The sequence below is a fragment of the Cololabis saira genome, chromosome 22 (assembly GCF_033807715.1).
Source record: "Cololabis saira isolate AMF1-May2022 chromosome 22, fColSai1.1, whole genome shotgun sequence".
NCBI lineage: Eukaryota > Metazoa > Chordata > Actinopteri > Beloniformes > Belonidae > Cololabis > Cololabis saira.
In genome coordinates this window covers 9,649,882-9,666,626 of record NC_084608.1, presented here as the reverse complement: position 1 = coordinate 9,666,626, position 16,745 = coordinate 9,649,882, and the positions used below count along the sequence as shown (strand labels likewise).

Sequence of the window (16,745 nt, the reverse complement as noted above, 5' to 3'; positions counted from 1 at the left end):
GTCTCTGAGCAGAGATTGCGGCCAGTTTCAACTTCTCCTTTTATTCCTTCATTCAAACATTTTGACAAGGGGAGAGGTGGCTTTTCTCCTCTTCTTTTCTTGTTGCTAGCCATGAGTGATAAAGAAGCCGTTGTGGGACTCTGGCAACCTTCATCTTTAACTTGAAATACTCTGAATGCCGCGGGCGAGAATCACCAAAAGGTCCAAGTAAGAGTTTTGGCTGGATGGAAGTTTTGTTCTATTCATGAAAATAAAGGAATTAAAATAAGAAAAGAATCCACATTTACCTCCTCGCACTCTGCTCCGTGAAACACCACCAGGCTGTCACACTCCCTGCACTTGGATGGCGCTCGAAGCTTCCTCAGCTTGTGGGTCTGAGCCGCCTTGGACATCAGGGTGTTTCTAAAGGGTCCTGGGGAGCTGGCGGTCTCGATCACCATCTCATTTAAACCTGCAGGGCCAAGGGAGGAGAAGAGAATGACCCAAAGCACCAGCAAAAGACAGAGGAGGACCTATACTGCAACAAATTAAAAACACCCGTAGAGCAAATCAAAGGATGACTTAAATCACTAACAAGCTCATAATGTAAACAAGACTCTTTGGCTCACCGATGTCGGAGGGTGACGGAGGCTCCCTGTCATCCAGGTCATCAGCAGACGACATGGTGCCCGTGGAGGGGGTTCTGGGTAATCGCCTTTTGAAGTCCCCTGAACAAAAAGGCACAACACACATGTAAGCCCACATCTTTACGTGGACGTCTGCATGACAGGGTTGAAAATGAGGAGCAGCGAGAGGATCCGGTGAGCTTCAAGAGGCAAGTGGAAAAGGCGGGGTCGACTTCCTGCCGTTTACACCTCACAACGCAGGTAAAGACCCTGATTGTTGGTGATTCACATCTACAGGGTTTTTAAACAATGATTGACTCTATGTTCCCTTTATTCGGATATGCTGATATCCCTGATTAGCCTGCTTGAGGACTAATCTCCTGCATCGTTCACACTCTGCATGAACCACATTCTAGTGAATCTGAAAATCAGCCACCATTTAACTACCTACCTACCCATTTAACTATTCACTAACAATCTACCAATTTCCCCCTATAAAAATGATCTTATCGCTTCACTGAAATATTAAATTGTTTCATAATCCATACACGCTTCATGAGTGGAAAAACAAAGCTCACCCTGACTCAAATCTAACGCTTTACAAGCAAATCACCCGCTCTTTCCTAAGTCTTCAAACTAAATAATTAAAACCCAAGATATACAGCATTGGGTTATCAAAAATAATCAAAGACAGAATGCAGAAACTGTACGTGGAGAAGCTAAATACATATTTAATGCTTCCACGTGAGTTAAAATGGGAAGCAGCAGCTAGAAGCTGCTAATCAAATGCACTTGATTAAATGCTCATCGGCAAGTCTGATCAGTTCTTTAAAAGCAGAACTTGTGGTATTTTGCTGGTCTGGAGCATTCAGGTGTGTGTTTACACAACGCTACCGAGGAAAGCCATAAGCCATGATTGGGAAGGAGGGGGTTGCTGATTATATGGGATGAATAATTAGAGCATGTCCAAAAAACATGAACTCCATCATGTTACATTGAGAAATGACAAACTGCCAGTCTTGCCAGAAGTTCAACTTATGATAAGACCATGATATTACAGAGAAAGTAAAAAACAAACAGCTACATCCCAGATTTTGCAAGAGTCAGCATGTTACATTTGAACGTTTATGTCAACACGACTGTGGAAAGTCTGAACAAGCACGGCTTGTTTGGGGGGGCTGCGAGGAGGTTTCATTTCAATAAAAGAATATAACCGCATGACTTGTGTTTGCAAAGCTGCTTCTGAAAAACACCCACAAGACTTCTGTAACAACAGACGAGTCCAAAATGGAGCCATTTGGCCGTAACGCCTCTCAACCAGCTGTTAAACAGCGTGGTTGAGGTCTGATGGTTTGAGGTGTTTCTGCTGGACTGGACCCGAGAGGGAGCGATGCTGCGGGCACATGCGAGCCCCAAGTCAACCGTGCAACAAAGCAACCAGCAAATACAAAACAGAACGGGTGAAAAGGTGTTTTGATGGTCTGGTCGAGGCCCTGAACTCCACGTGATGGAAAATCTGTTTTACTTATTTATGCTATGACCTGATTAGAACCACAGGATTGATTATAACCTGATGTATTAATCCTGTGATATCCTGTAATCCTGTGATATGTTCACAATAACTGTGCTTTCAAAAACAAAAAAACTAATTATTCAAATTTGATGGAAGAAAAAAGAAAAGGAAACTAATTTAAAGTGGCTGTACAACATTTTTCAAGCACTATTCAACGATTTAAGTGCTTCAGTGCAATTTATACTATCAGCTATAAAAGCAAATTAGAGGAACATTCCTTCAAAAAGGTCTCAATCTGCACCTGGTAAAAGTGATTTCAATTCACCTCCACTTTGCAAACATTTAAAGACATCAGGCCACAATCTGATTTAAGAAAGATATTCCGACACAACCGAGAGCTTAAAAATATCATCAAACAAACAGTACAAAAACTACTTCAGGATTTAAAAAAATGCCGGGTTAAAAAGAGAAGATTAAAAATGCATTGCAGCCAAAACAGCAGAAAGATGCTAGAAAAAAAAAGAAAGAAAGAAAAGAGAACAGAGAAAATGCTGACAACACAGAAACCTGCAGCACGGCAGCAGAGGAAATGAGCTCGACCAAGCCAACTATTTTATGTGTTTGGGTTTTTTCAGGAGCTGAAGTCACGTTAGATGAAGAGGCACCCGTCTCTGCGGCTGCTGAGATAACACGCCTATAAAGCTGGTTGAACATCAAGTCTACTGGGGAACCAAAACAAACACCTTAGCTACCCCGGGGTAACCAAGGAAGTCTGTTGTGAGGAACATCGGTTGTAATTGTCCCTAAAGGCTGACAATGTTGTGAGATTAGTGCGGAAATGTTGGCAGGAGGGCGTAAACATAAAAACATAAAAAAATATGTGACAGCAGTTGGATATTCAAGATGAAAACAGTGGGTTATGATTTTTCTTTTCAGTCACATGTCTTGTAGTGCCGTGTGATGGTAGAATAAAGCCCCACAATATAAGATGTGTAGTTGAAGGTTCTTGTGGTCTTACCAGGACTTGCTGTGGGCGAGTCCATGGACCTGGACTCGCTGCTTCCTCCTGCACTTTCTGAGTCGCTGCACATCCCCCCGCCCAGGCTGGCCGAGCCCCAGGCCCGAGACGAGCCCTGAACCCGAAGTGCTGCAGTCAAAGAAGTTACAACATTGACACAACAATGTATTGAATGTACAACAAAACTCAATTGTTCCAAATGTGCGAGACAGATTAGCATGACAGGCAGTAAATGACTTGACGTCTCCACATACATCCTTTGATGACAACGTCTGAGTCTTGTAGTCTGTACAGGGTGCTAACAATCTTATTTACAAATGAATGAACCACTGTTGTGCCTATGAGCCCAGTGCTGCTTGAGAACACATGGGCAAGATCAGTTTGTATATACAGGACTGTCTCAGAAAATTAGAATATTGTGATAAAGTTCTTTATTTTCTGTAATGCAATTAAAAAAACAAAAAAATGTCATACATTCTGGATTCATTACAAATCAACTGAAATATTGCAAGCCTTTTATTATTTTAATATTGCTGATTATGGTTTACATTTTAAGATTAAGATTCCCAGAATATTCTAATTTTTTAAGATAGGATATTTGAGTTTTCTTAAGCTGTAAACCATGATCAGCAATATTAAAATAATAAAAGGCTTGCAGTTTAAAGCTTCTTTTCCTTCACATTAAACACGGAGCTAATATTCTCATAACTGGCTCCTCCAAGCCTGTAAATTGCCCCTCAAAGGAAAAGCTTTTGGACTTTGATCATATTAACGTCATGCTATCTTTGAGTATGAGGTCATTCAGTTATTTGTGTTATTACAAGAAGCTAAAGATAGAACGTGTACCTTGGATATCGGAGCTACCGTTTGACCGTCTTTCTGCAACCTTGGCATGTTGGGAATTGACGGAGCCGTCCGTATCGTCTCCACCCAGGATGTCCGAGCTCACCGATGCCTGCGACAGGTTACTGTGGGAGGAGTGGCTGCCGGTCAGCGAGCGCTTGTTGAAAAGCAGCCTAGGCCAAAAAATTATACAAGGAACAAGAAGAAGAAAAAAACATTTGTCGTTATTAAAACACACAATGAAATACGAGATATTGCGACGGGCGACAAACATTTTAAAAGCTGAAACACAAGGATGACTGCGCGGTGCAAAATCAACACTTTATTGTGTTATTACCCAAAACATGAAAACTGCAACTGGAACCATCAAGTCATGGGATGAAAACTTATAGTAAACTTTGTCAGGCTGCTGAGTGCTGAGGGACGGATAGAAACCCACAATTCAAACTCCCAAAGCCACATTTTTCCTCTTTGAGAGCTTAAATTTGTCCAACTGTGCATTCTCCCATCCTCGGAAAAGCCACAGAGAAATAAACCTAAACCTAAAAACCCAGATTTACACTTACAGACACTTACAGGTGTTACTTGCCACAGTGGAAACATCTAAAGCCACACAGCAACAATAGTCATCCCTTCTTGCCCAATTATAACATCTCTCCTCCAAAAAGGTTTAAATTACATCAAAAGATACGATTCCTCCTGTGATGCAGTGCCAGCTTGCAGATTATACCTGTGGGGGGTAGAGCCCTGATATCATGAGATCAGCCCATCAATGACAGCACTTCATTAAAGTATAATGATGATTAACTGATGCAGACTTAAAACCGGCTCCAGTGCACAAACGATGCCCCTCCATTGTTAAGTGAACTATCCCACACTACGCAATAAGTAGGTCAGCGGTCTATATTTAAGCTTTAGGGGAGCGATGCTGCGGGCACATGCGAGCCCCGCGCGGGCGCGTGCACGCGACCGAGTTTCATTTCCTCTCTCCCAAGTCAAATTCTTTTGATCAGGGACATCAGAGTCGGGGGATGGAGGGGGGCATTAAGTGAGAACAAAGCAGTCTCTTATTCCCATCCGTCTGGTATGTGTGTGTGTGTGTGTGTGTGTGTGTGTGAGACCACAAACCTGTGTCAACAAAAACCCGCTCAAAAGAGGAAACTTACTCACTTTATAAAAACAACAAACAAGAACTGCCCATTAAAAATTGCCCAAATGAGCCGAATCACCGCTGCCGCTTAGTCATTATTAGATAAAGAGTGTATATAGTTGAAGAACTCCTGAAAATGAAATAAGTGTAGTAAAGCGATGACAAGCCCACCGCCCCAGCTCTGCTGATCACAGTCATTTCCGCAGGAAGTGCCGACCAACCCAATTGTTGTTACGTTTTCCAAGTAAACTCCCCCGCCCTCTCACTCCAACACTCTATGGCGTCACATCTGCGCCTAAATACTGAGCCAGCATGAACAGTAATATCTAGTTTGCATATACAGTACATACATTACCCTAAAAAAGATATTCTTTCCCCAGAAAACAAAAGCGTATTCTGTTCAAAGAAATCGTACTCTGCTTCCTCCCAAATCTCTGCCCACGGTCAGCTTCCTCGACATGGCGCAGGGTTACTGGTGTGTCAAAAAGGCGGCAGGAGAACCACTGATCAGTAGCAGAGTATCATCCCTGGCTAATCTGCCACAGATAGCCCTCCACTCAGAGCCAGAGATCTCTTTTTACCCCCCAACTATCCTGTATCAGACGTAGAGATACACACTAATGGACATTAATGAAAGTAGTAGGGGGCTGCATTGGGATTGGCGGGAGCGGGCGGTTTGAACTCTCCTGGCCGCTCCCGGTGGGAGCAGACGGCCAAAAAAAAACAATGCGGGATCCGGATGTAGTCTAGCGACAAGGTGGAAATCAATAAACGTGGAAAATAAACCTCAAACAAGGTCTTTACAAAACAAAAACAAAGCAAGGCAAGTCAGATATTTGGAGAAACTGCGTTTAGTGTCTGTGGAGCATCTTGGAAGAGAGACGAGGGGATTGGGACCTCAGTCGGTCAGCAACATTCTCTTCCTCCACAGCAATGTAATGGCCAAGCGATTCATTTGTTAAATTCATTTGTTTCGTTCATTATTTATTAGTGTTTGAGCCACTCACAGCTACTCTCGTTGATATAACCTCAATCACATAATTGATGCGTGCCCGAAAGGCGAAAAGGCGTGCGATGATGACAATGATGGATTTGCATCTAACTTTCGGTCAGGTGCCTATGAACTGTCAATCATCCATCAAACTCCACAATTATCATGTTAACATTAAATCAGATTTTCTCTTGCATCTCTATCATTGTGCGGGCATGAATTCTCAGAGTTTTGCGGGAGCGGGCGGGAGTGGATATAAACACTGCGGGCGCGGGCAGGAGTGGAACACAGACGTTGCGGGTGCAGCGGTAATGGTCAGAAATGCAGCGGGAGCGGGATGAAAAAAACAGTCCCGCGCAGGGCTCTAGAAAGTAGCACTGTCATTAGCGTGATGGTGCTACCATTTTTATTTGTATTCTTTTTGGACCAGTAACACTGTGCCATGGCAATAAGAAAGGATTATATTGCATTTTTATTTCCCAACAAGCTTTATGAATGATGTATCATCATGAAAGCACTGCGGGAGCTTTAGGAGCTTATGCCTCATGTCTTCAAGGTCTCACCCTGTGTTTTGCGTGACTGGTGAATCCAACGAGTGGGACTCCTGACGAGGACCGTTGGTGGACAAACTCCGGACGAAGTCGATGTAGCGCTGGCCAGGTTCATACAGTTTGCCGTTTTCACAGAGACTCTGGTGGTTGACGGGCAGAGACACGACCTGCGCCTGCTGGAGCTGAAACCAGTTGACGGTCACCTGAATTAAGAGAAAGATCCACATCATCCTGTCCTTCGATGTCTCTCACAAGCGTTCTCATGACTCCAAAAGTTGTGCATGACTTCTGTTATTTCAGCCTTGCAGGGAAAATGACTGGACTTACAGCCTTTAGGGTGAGGTCGCACTGGGAGACCATCTTCCGGATCTGAGTGATGATCTCACTCTTGGTGTTGGCAAGTTCAACTCTCTTCACACTGACGTCGATCTGACAGGATTTGCAGTGCTCTCTGGCTTCCTCAGCCTATCAGAAACAAGAAAAAAAGGACGTCTGAAATCACTTGAAATAAACCGCTGCTGTTACCAGCAGTCAATGATCCAAAAAACGCTGACTGGAAAAGATTCAGGTGACAAAACAAATTTGGGAGAACCCATTGATTGATTTTTGGGACAAAAAAAAAAAAAAAAGGCACTTTGAAGCTTTTCTAGTGACAATATTTAACAAAATAATCTGTTTACAGCTGTACCAGTAATGTGAAACAGGAATGTGACGTAAGCATGTGAGTATTTGTGAACGGTGGAGGTGCTGTACCTTCTGCAGAGCCTCCTCCTCCAGCCTGCGTCTTTTCTCCAGCTGTTTGGCCGTGGCCGGCCCCCCTGCTCCCGCGCTCTGCTCCTCTTCCAGACGACTGGTGGCCACCTTGGCCTTCTCGTACTCCTCTTGCCGCTGGGCCTGCAGCAGCCGAGCCTTCTTCAGAGCGCTGTCCGCTTCGTGCTGGAGATGTGAACACAGGTTCATTCACAGGCATTAAAGAATAAATGAAAAATAAATAAATGTGTTATCTTTCACGATAATGACCTTTAATAATTATTTGCTGTCCATAAGTAATTTCTTAGTTACCAATAATCATGCGAATGATGGGTATTCTGGTACTTCTGGTGTATAATACAATAATACAGTAAAAACTCGGGTCAGGAAACCCTTTCACTCAAGGTTTGTGTGTGAAACGCTGTGCAAAGTGCAACGTCTATGATCGTCAACCCACCATTTTCTTTTGCTCTCTCTGCCATTGCTCCTTGACCTCCTTCCGTAGTTTGTCCAGCTCGTTCTTTCTGGCCAGGAGAGGCTGGAAACAGACGCAGACGCTAAGACCTCTTGTTTTCATTGCTAAGCAAGCAGACAAGCTTTGAGGAACGCAGCCGTTGCTTTGATTAATTACCTGTATGAACTTGTTGCTTTGGAGAACGGCTGCAGTGTGAAGCACCAGCTGACTGTATTCAATGTCATTTTTGAAAGCCGTCATGTAGATCTCATGAAACGGCATGAACTCCTTCAGTGGAGAAAGAAAAGAGAAATGTAATTCCTCATTGTCAACATAATAATAGTAATAGCAGTGAAAGTGGGTGCTCACCTGTTGACTTGCAAGAGTCTTGGCAGTTTCAGCCATTTTGGCATAACTTTTTGCACATTCAATATCTGCAAATTAAAGACAACAAAATTTAGCAAATTCATTTTAAATCTACTGACTATTTTAAACTAATCTAAAATTTCTTGGCCAGAAATTTCCATTTTGCTTGAGTGATTTTTATTTTGAGACATGATTTACAATTTAAATCAAGGCTAAAACAATGTAAGCTTTTTTATATAAAATCAATAGAAATCAATTAATAAGTGAGAGGTTTTAACCCAAGGAGCGCTGATAAGTCCAGCATTGTGCAGGCTGACTGGGAACTATTCATTAACAAATCTACCAAAACAAAGGTTCTCACACTGTAAACTCAACCTTGAGCTTTGATAAAACACCTTTGTTTTAGTTCCAACTAACAGACAAATGTCTCAGGTAACCATGCAGCAGGTGATCCTTACATTCAGACTAACAAAACCTTCTCTGTTCGGTGATAAGTCAGGACAGACCTTTCAAAACAGTATTTTAAAGAAAACAACTGTTATGCTTAAGAGTAAAAACCTTGAAAGCCTGACACGATACTATCTGTCCATTACAGCTATTCACAACTGCCCACTGCTCTTGCAAAATGCGATGAAAGTGAACTCCGTGGTGAATCACATGGTGATGGATGTTTGAACTCCGGTGAGTTGCTCCACCTTCGCCAGCATCATAACTCACCCATGCTGAGCCGCTTCTCCACCCACGCCAGCAGCTCCTTGGTGTACTTGGACCAGGCTTTGGCGTAGAGCAGCGCAGACTCGACCCCGCTGTCCTGCCGCTGTAGCGTCCTGTCCACCTCCTCGGCTCGAACCGGGGGAGACGGCCCTGCAACAACCACAGGCGTCCCGCGAGGGAGCTGGTAAGAGATGGCCTTAAACATGAACGCTGGCAGCCATGGTCCATCCAACATGCCCGTCACCACCGCTACACCTGGTGACATGTGTGGTTACCTAGCAACGGCCGGGCCCGTGAGTCAGCAGGAAAAGCCCACACTGACCTTGGGTGGTGGAGATGTGGGCTAATACCATGTGAGACTAAGTGACGCTGACAGTGGACGTGCATTAACGCTTGATTAAAGTGATTGCTCACCGTCCCACGTAACCCCCCAGTCACGGCACAGACCCAGCACGAATGAATAAATCGATAAAATGAAATAAAAAGACATAAATCTCAGAGTAATAGAGCTGAAGCAGTGAGTTTGTTGATATTTCATGCAAGTCTCTCCCCTCCCTCTCCCCAACCAATCCAGCACCAGAGTACAGTCGCTGTGTGCTCGGTCTGTCTTACCTGGCGGATCATCTTTCTCAGGACCGGATCCTCCAGATTCCACAGAGAGGTTCTCAAAAGACTGAAAAGCAGATGATTGAAAAGCAAATGATTGAAAGAAATAACATACAAGGGACAGAGGAGGGTGTGAATTTCCTACTTATAGCACAGAACGCTCTGCTAACATGCTTGAAACGATTCTTATCAGAACCTGGACTTCCTCCTTCGAGCAGTTTTACACAGTAAAACAACAATGACAGCGATTCATCATTTGGGGGGGGGCTGCAACCTGCGAGGACCTGCTGCACTTCTGAACTTTCAGAGGGGTAGAGGGTGAACAAATACTGGAGCCAGTTCTGTAATACACCTCTGGAGGGTGGTGACTGCATAACATCTGACTGTTGTTAAATATATCACGCGTGTGATGGTGACAGATGGAGAGAAGAGAATAAAAACAATGTACTTGTCTTACCCTGCTTCTTTTAGTCAGGGGGAGCCCCAACACCGATCCATTCTCTACATCTCCCATAAGGAAGTCAGACACTCTGGAGGAACATAAGAATAAAACATTAAAGATGGTGTTGAGAGACGGATTTCATTGATAATAGAAAGCATAAGAGGACATGTGCTTCAAAGATTATTCTTAAGGTTTAGTAAAACACTCAAATTTTTAATGACTGCAATCACAAAGAGCCAGGACACACAAGAGATGGATTGAAAAAATGACAGACATCCAGACTCTTATAATCGAAGCTTGATGATTTGATCTCAAAAATGGGCGAGAAAAAAAAACAACATTTTTTTACAAGAGCAAATGTTAGTTTTACAAAATGTTACGGTTGAAGGTTAATTTCCTCTCATAAATATCTAGATTTAGAGTTTAATTTAATCACAGGAATGGGTTTAATCATCAGAAAAGTAGTTTCATGCACAAGACTCGTCAATTTATCTTCTATGATCGCCAAGCTAAGTCAACTTTATTTAAACATCAATTTATAAATCACTGACCAAAGTCCTGAACTTGGGAATAATTCAGAATTTTAGACCCTTTAGTTTTTAATAATGTTTTATTTATTTTTAAAATAAGGGTACATCTTCTTAAGCCTGTTTCACATACTGTTCCTTTGCAAAAAATCAGGGCCATATCTTATAATAAAGTGTCTCTTTAGTGCTGAAAAACAAAAGCTTTATTTTCAGAGAAATATCTGCCAAACTCAGTTTTCTTATCTAGTTTCCGATCTTCTCCCCTTTTGCTATTATTGTGGCTGACATTCAGCATATTCACAGTTTTGTGCAGCTCATTGTTTAAAATGCACCACACGAACGTCGGCGTTAATTATATTCTCGTGCATGTGACAGGAATCAAAAGCACAAGGAGAGAAGCGGGTTATCAGGTCAGGTCATGTCTGCAATTTGATACAGGAACAGAGATCCCTGAGGCGAATGTAACGTGGGAAAAGCAACAACAACAATGACAACATACTCACACATTGCCAAATGTGAATGCCAACGTGTCGATAGCAGTGTAGATGTCTCCGAAAAGTTTCTGCTTGTTCTCTTCGTTCACCTCCTTAAAGTTCACACCTGAAAAATCATGATGAAGGAAGAGTGAGTCAGATTTTAGTAGCAACCCCTGCATGCTGAGCACAACCTTTGTTTAAGGCATTCATCTCATGGTATGAGTCATCATCCCGTTCATGATTTTACTCAAAGTAGTCAGAGAAAACCCCTTGAGCCATGCTGCACTCCTCAAAAACCCTGGTAGTTGGAGATCTGCTCGTGTGCCGAGAGTTTAAAACTGAAAAAAGTCCCTAGGAGGCATCCAAAAACAACTACGGTAAATCGGAAAAGATAAGCAAGGACTCCAAGCGTGTGTATATTTGGCTGTAATCTGGCCAGGCAGTAGTTTCCTGCTGTACGTCTAAACACAGCGATGACTGAGGACAGAATGGGGAAGAAAACACCAGTGTAAATACGGCTGTAATCAGTCTTCACAATAAACTTCCTGTACTGACTGAGCAGAGGGAAAATAAACCAGAGAAGAGATGCTCAAAAATAAGAAACAAACACGCAGCAATAAATCAGTGATGTCACGGGGGCGCTCTGCTGCTCCCATGGTTTCCTCCGCCTTTCCTTTCCATTAGAAAGGCGAAGATTTCTAGAGTTCAAAGCCTGAACAAAGGGGATCCGTTGAATACTGGACCAGCATTGCTTTATGTGATGGTCGGACCTTTTGAGAGTGACCTCACATTTAAAAAAAGGCAAGGTTTTGGTTTCACATGGTTTAACTGGGTTCAACTGATCCCTTTCCAGGTTTTAAAACATTAATTAGACTTTAAATAGTTGCAACACAATGAAAATAACCTTGAACCCATCTACCAGTTATTAGGAAATAACAGGATGTTTCCTCTGTAGTCATCACACATTGCCTGTAGCTTTTTTTTTTTTTTCTTGGAAAGACTTTCCAAAAAGATGTATACAAGCACCAAAACTATAATGAATTTTACGACCCATTACCTACCTCAAAGCTGGGTTTCCTTCTCATCCACTTGAGGATTAAAAAGCCGTGTTGAATACGGCGAGTAACTTGTGAGAACTTGTGAAATGCATTTCAAATGTCCCACCACCATAAACATGAAACCAAAACGTCTCCCGAGTTTCTACAGCAGGTTCCTCTGGCCGACAAGAAGCAAAAGTCGAGAGAGAAACCTATCCAATGCAACAAAAAAAAAACTCTCAAATGGGGCAAAGGAAGAGTTAAGGTTAAGCCAGACGGGTGAAGAACCAAAAAAAAAAAAGAAAAAAAGAAAGAGGTTCAGGTTCCCTTGTCCATTTGAAGTTTCTCGTTAACCTTAAACCAGCTTCTGTCGCTACCACCAATCAAAGCACAGGGCTCCTGTGTAGTTCCATCTCCCCCTCTTCTGTCCAACCCCCTGCCCCCAACAGGACATCCTGAGGTTTGCTGGAATACAATGCCACTACTCGCTCAGGCCCCCAACCAACAGTCCAAATGTGGAAGTTACATCATCAGGGAAAAATGGTATTGTTTCGCTGGAAAAGCACAACACTCCCGTCCCCAAAAAGAAAATCCTGTCCAGCATTCGTGGACAGGAGGAACTTAAGTTTCAGCAGAAAGTAACACGGAGGTGCAACATGGTACGCGACTGAAAATGAAGGATCTGCACAATTTGATTTGAAGCTGGTATTACTTCAGTGTGTAAAGAAGCAGAAATGCAGTTCAAACCAGATCTGTATGATTGTCATTTGTTCTTTCATACTAAAATTATGGTGAGAAAACACATCTTAATTCCTGAAACAACTAAATTTGGGACCTGTATTTTTGTGTCACGTCAAGAGCTTTGAGATTTAACACTGAAGAACAAAGACACAAGCGCACGGCTGATGAGACCTCAACCAAGCGAGCAGTTCTGGCCACCTAGTGGCAAAGGAGACATTACAGCGGGCAGTAGACGGTCATGACTGGACTAATTATGTGAGCGGTGAAACTTTCACCTGGTGCCACTCACTGAAGGATCATAGTCGGAGGTTTTGGAGTAACTGAACGAATCCTCAGTCAGGTTTTCAAACCAAGGCCGCCATTATCAATATAAGAAAGTCTCTATTGTTTAAATGCCAAATTTTCTTGCACCTAGTAATCGTTTCTGGCACAAACCCAAAAGTGCGTGGCTCCTTTCCAATGTCTCACCACCTCTGGCTGTGTTCATTCATGTCAACTTTCGTTATTGAGAGACGAGACCTGTTGGTATTCAAATTGAGCCGAGGTGTATTCACGGGGAATTTTGTGTGGCGGCGAATTTAAGAAGTGATGTGCACGTCAGATCATAATCTCAAAGAATAAGAAAACGAGCAGGATTTCTCAGCATCACTCCCTCTGAATTTGAAGACAAAGGACACCAGTCTTTCTCTGCATCTTAGTTTTTTGACTCCTAAATATGATTATCTAACTCCCTGTATGGGGTTTCAAACACACACAACTCCTCCTGGAGGCTTTGAGTGACTTCTGAAAAGCTGAATAGCTTTGAAGCCACGAGGAAACTCCTCGGGCACATTTTCCAGCGAGACTGTTTTTAAGACTCGCGAAGACAGTGTGGGAGACAGGACAAAGAAAAGTGAATGTCCAGCAGAGAAGACTGTTAAGGGAGAAGGGAGGATTAGATAAGTGGAGAGAAAACAGACCAAAGGAAGAGTGGAGGAGTAGCTGGTATGTTTTACAGAAAAGCTGACAGCTACGATGCGTGTGTGAGAGTGAGCGAGGGAGGGAGGGAGGGAGGGAGGGCCGGCCATCTCGGCTCACCTTTGACCGTGGCGATGACGGTTCCAGCTGTGCTGAGGATATCCACAGAGTTGAGGCTCTGGTGTTTGCTGATAATGGCCTTCAGGACCCGCAGCAACTCGCCCAGCCTCTCGTGGACCGCGTGATGAAGGCACTCCTGGTGCTCTGGAAATTGTAAAAAGGCGAAATCATTGATTACGCTCATTAACGTCAGGACTTCTTCTGTCACAAACATCATCAACAGCACATCCAGCTTGCATTCAGACAAGATTTAAAAAAGTAAAAGGAATCTGTGCGTCTGCCAAAGTCCCGTTTTATTATGGGACGCTTCTAAAAGCAGTATTTACAAAAACTCCAAACAATAAACTATAGGGATGTAACGATACACTAATCTCACGATACGGTACGATACACGATATTGAGGTCACGATAACGATACGATACGATATTATAGCAGTATTTTTTTAACAACCTTGAATGAGTAACATATGACTCGAAAAAATTGTCTTTTATTTGAAAGACACAAAATACAAAACAATACTCTGCATTTGCCGTATTGTTACAGTTTGTAATGCTTTATAACTGTTTAAGTTTTAAAGAGAAAGCCAGGCCAACCATTTTCCACAAACTGAACTAAAAGTAAATGTCAGGTTTGCATTATGCATCTTCAGTTTCATACAAGTACAAATATTTTGCCACAAACTGAATAGTTTCTCTCATGTATGATTTGACTTTTTTCTTTTCCAGAAATTTAACAACTAAAATTAAATAAATAAATAAAAGTAAATAAATACATACAATTTTACATCATAAAAAATATTGATTCATGCTCACCTTATAAGTGTAAGAGAGATTTATTTTTGTTAAGGTTATTTTGGTAATTCAGGGTTCATTATTTTATAAATATATTCTTTATATTGTAATGTAAATCAGGGACTATAATTACACTAGTCAGTTTATCTGTAGTGATTAGTCTGTTTTAGATTGGGCGGAGTGATACGCCACAGTACGGCACTAGGTGCTGTGTTGATGTTCTAAAATCCTACGCTGTTGAGGGACATTAAAGTAACTGGAACTCAGCAGAAGTTGTCCCCGTGTTTATCCTACTAAAAAGGTTTAATTTAATAAGGTAAGGCTTAACTCTACACCAACCTTACAAAAGTAAAGGTTCAGACCTCAAAACGGGACTGCAAAACGGGACTAGTTTCTTCTGAGCGTAGTAAGATTTTGGTCCGCGAGGCGCGGTCTGCACGCGTGGTCAGATGCGCGTTACTAGTCAACACAATAGATTAATATTAATAACCCAATATTGCGATACACTTTGTCACCTCCACGACACGTTTCGTGGCGTTTTTGTATCGCGAAATTTCGTGGCACGATATATTGTTACACCCCTACTAAAATATGAAGAACTCCAGCAGCAAGACTTGCAGTAAAGTTTCTCTCCTCCAGAAAAAAAAGACAAAGCTTGCACCAGCTTGGTTTGAAATGTTTTTGGATCATCAGACACGTGCTACTTAGTTGTTGTTTTTCTTACTATGATCACTCAACAATTAAGCATTTCATGTAGTAGCAGTATAGCGTTAATAAAAAAACATTGCCTGAACAGTTACTGCATCATCCACTAGGTTGGCGACCTTTGACCAGTGGGAGATCATAAAAGTGAGGTCATCCCTGTAGTAATGCAGAACCTCTACATACAGGAAGGTTTTCAACGAGCAGCTGAACCCTGTCAACCTCTGCCGTTCAAAGCTCAGCCTCAGCAGACTGCCTTATCAAGTAAACACCAACCAAACTGAACCGAGAACACATCGATTCAAAAACAATAACCCACTTGGTATAAATGGAGCTCACTAACTGGCCAGAGGATTACTGCAAGACTTTCCAGCTTTGACAGTTTAAAGGGTGACCATGGTGGTCGTATTGCACTCAGACAATCATTCACAACAGCAGGAAAGAATTGGAGTAGTTTACGTCCCGTCCCGGCAACAATGACATGGCCGAGGGAATTCAGATGTATAACACACTACACACTGTAGTCTTTCAGCAGTTATAGGGCATCTAAGGAGGTCACTAAGGAGAACATGGCATGTCAGGTATGTAGATCTGTCTACCTGATGTGACTTTACCGACTCTGAATCGCTGTCATTTACAAAAGCAACAAAACACACGTCAGGTATGTAGATCTGTCTACCTGATGTGACTTTACCAACACTGATACCAACACCATTTACAAAAGCAACAAAACACACGTCAGGTATGTAGATCTGTCTACCTGATGTGACTTTACCAACACTGATACCGACGCCATTTACAAAAGGACCAAAATACACTTTGTTATCAAGCGACCTTGAAAATGTGCTTGTGACGTCCCTAAGTGATGAGGTCAGGGATGACAAAAATGTAAATGACTGTGAACTATGGTCACAGTGACATTTACTACCTATTGGAAACGTACCGGCGGGTGTGGCCTGGGCTTTTGGAGAGATCAGTAAAACATGGAAACGGAAAGATGAAGAGAAACACCTCCCTGCTCCCTCTCCCCTCCCCTCACACAAACCAGCGTAATTGGCATTGTGGCCAAGATGCATTCCAGAGCGAGACTGTAATCACACTAACAACAAAGTAGACTGCTTGAGAGGTTGTTTTGATTTCATGTGACTGCGTTTAAACAGCCGTTTCTTGGTCAAACCTTCTCGCAAAACACATACAAACACAGAGGGAACACAGGCAGTGAACGCCACATTTTGTGCTGACGATCACCCCTGGATTACCCTTCATGGAAAAAGGGATCAGAAAGACTTTAGCCGTCTCCCATTTTTTCTTTTATTTGCCAGCGCTCTTTTTTTTCCGTTGGAGAGGGACAAACAGTGAAGCCAATAATGCTGGGCCTTTGGGGCCGCCA

The 16,745-nt window shown here is 42.6% G+C and overlaps 1 protein-coding gene across 2 annotated transcripts in view; it reads right to left on the bottom strand.

The window, feature by feature from the left end:
• The window catches only part of arhgap29a (Rho GTPase activating protein 29a), a 36,613-nt gene that overhangs the window by 5,027 nt on the left and 14,841 nt on the right, over window positions 1-16,745 (bottom strand). Inside the window, exons 3-17 of one of the 2 annotated variants that reach the window (XM_061713075.1) lie at window positions 13,862-14,005; window positions 11,034-11,130; window positions 10,019-10,091; window positions 9,568-9,628; window positions 8,959-9,105; window positions 8,245-8,309; window positions 8,053-8,163; window positions 7,879-7,959; window positions 7,425-7,607; window positions 6,999-7,136; window positions 6,684-6,874; window positions 3,983-4,152; window positions 3,137-3,265; window positions 609-707; window positions 288-451 (exon numbers count right to left, since the gene is read on the bottom strand). In XM_061713075.1, coding sequence (XP_061569059.1) covers window positions 288-451; window positions 609-707; window positions 3,137-3,265; window positions 3,983-4,152; window positions 6,684-6,874; window positions 6,999-7,136; window positions 7,425-7,607; window positions 7,879-7,959; window positions 8,053-8,163; window positions 8,245-8,309; window positions 8,959-9,105; window positions 9,568-9,628; window positions 10,019-10,091; window positions 11,034-11,130; window positions 13,862-14,005 — 1,853 coding nt within the window. Of the gene's footprint in view, window positions 1-287; window positions 452-608; window positions 708-3,136; window positions 3,266-3,982; window positions 4,153-6,683; window positions 6,875-6,998; window positions 7,137-7,424; window positions 7,608-7,878; window positions 7,960-8,052; window positions 8,164-8,244; window positions 8,310-8,958; window positions 9,106-9,567; window positions 9,629-10,018; window positions 10,092-11,033; window positions 11,131-12,067; window positions 12,410-13,861; window positions 14,006-16,745 lie in introns of those variants that run through there. The other variant, XM_061713076.1, reaches the window with a different exon arrangement.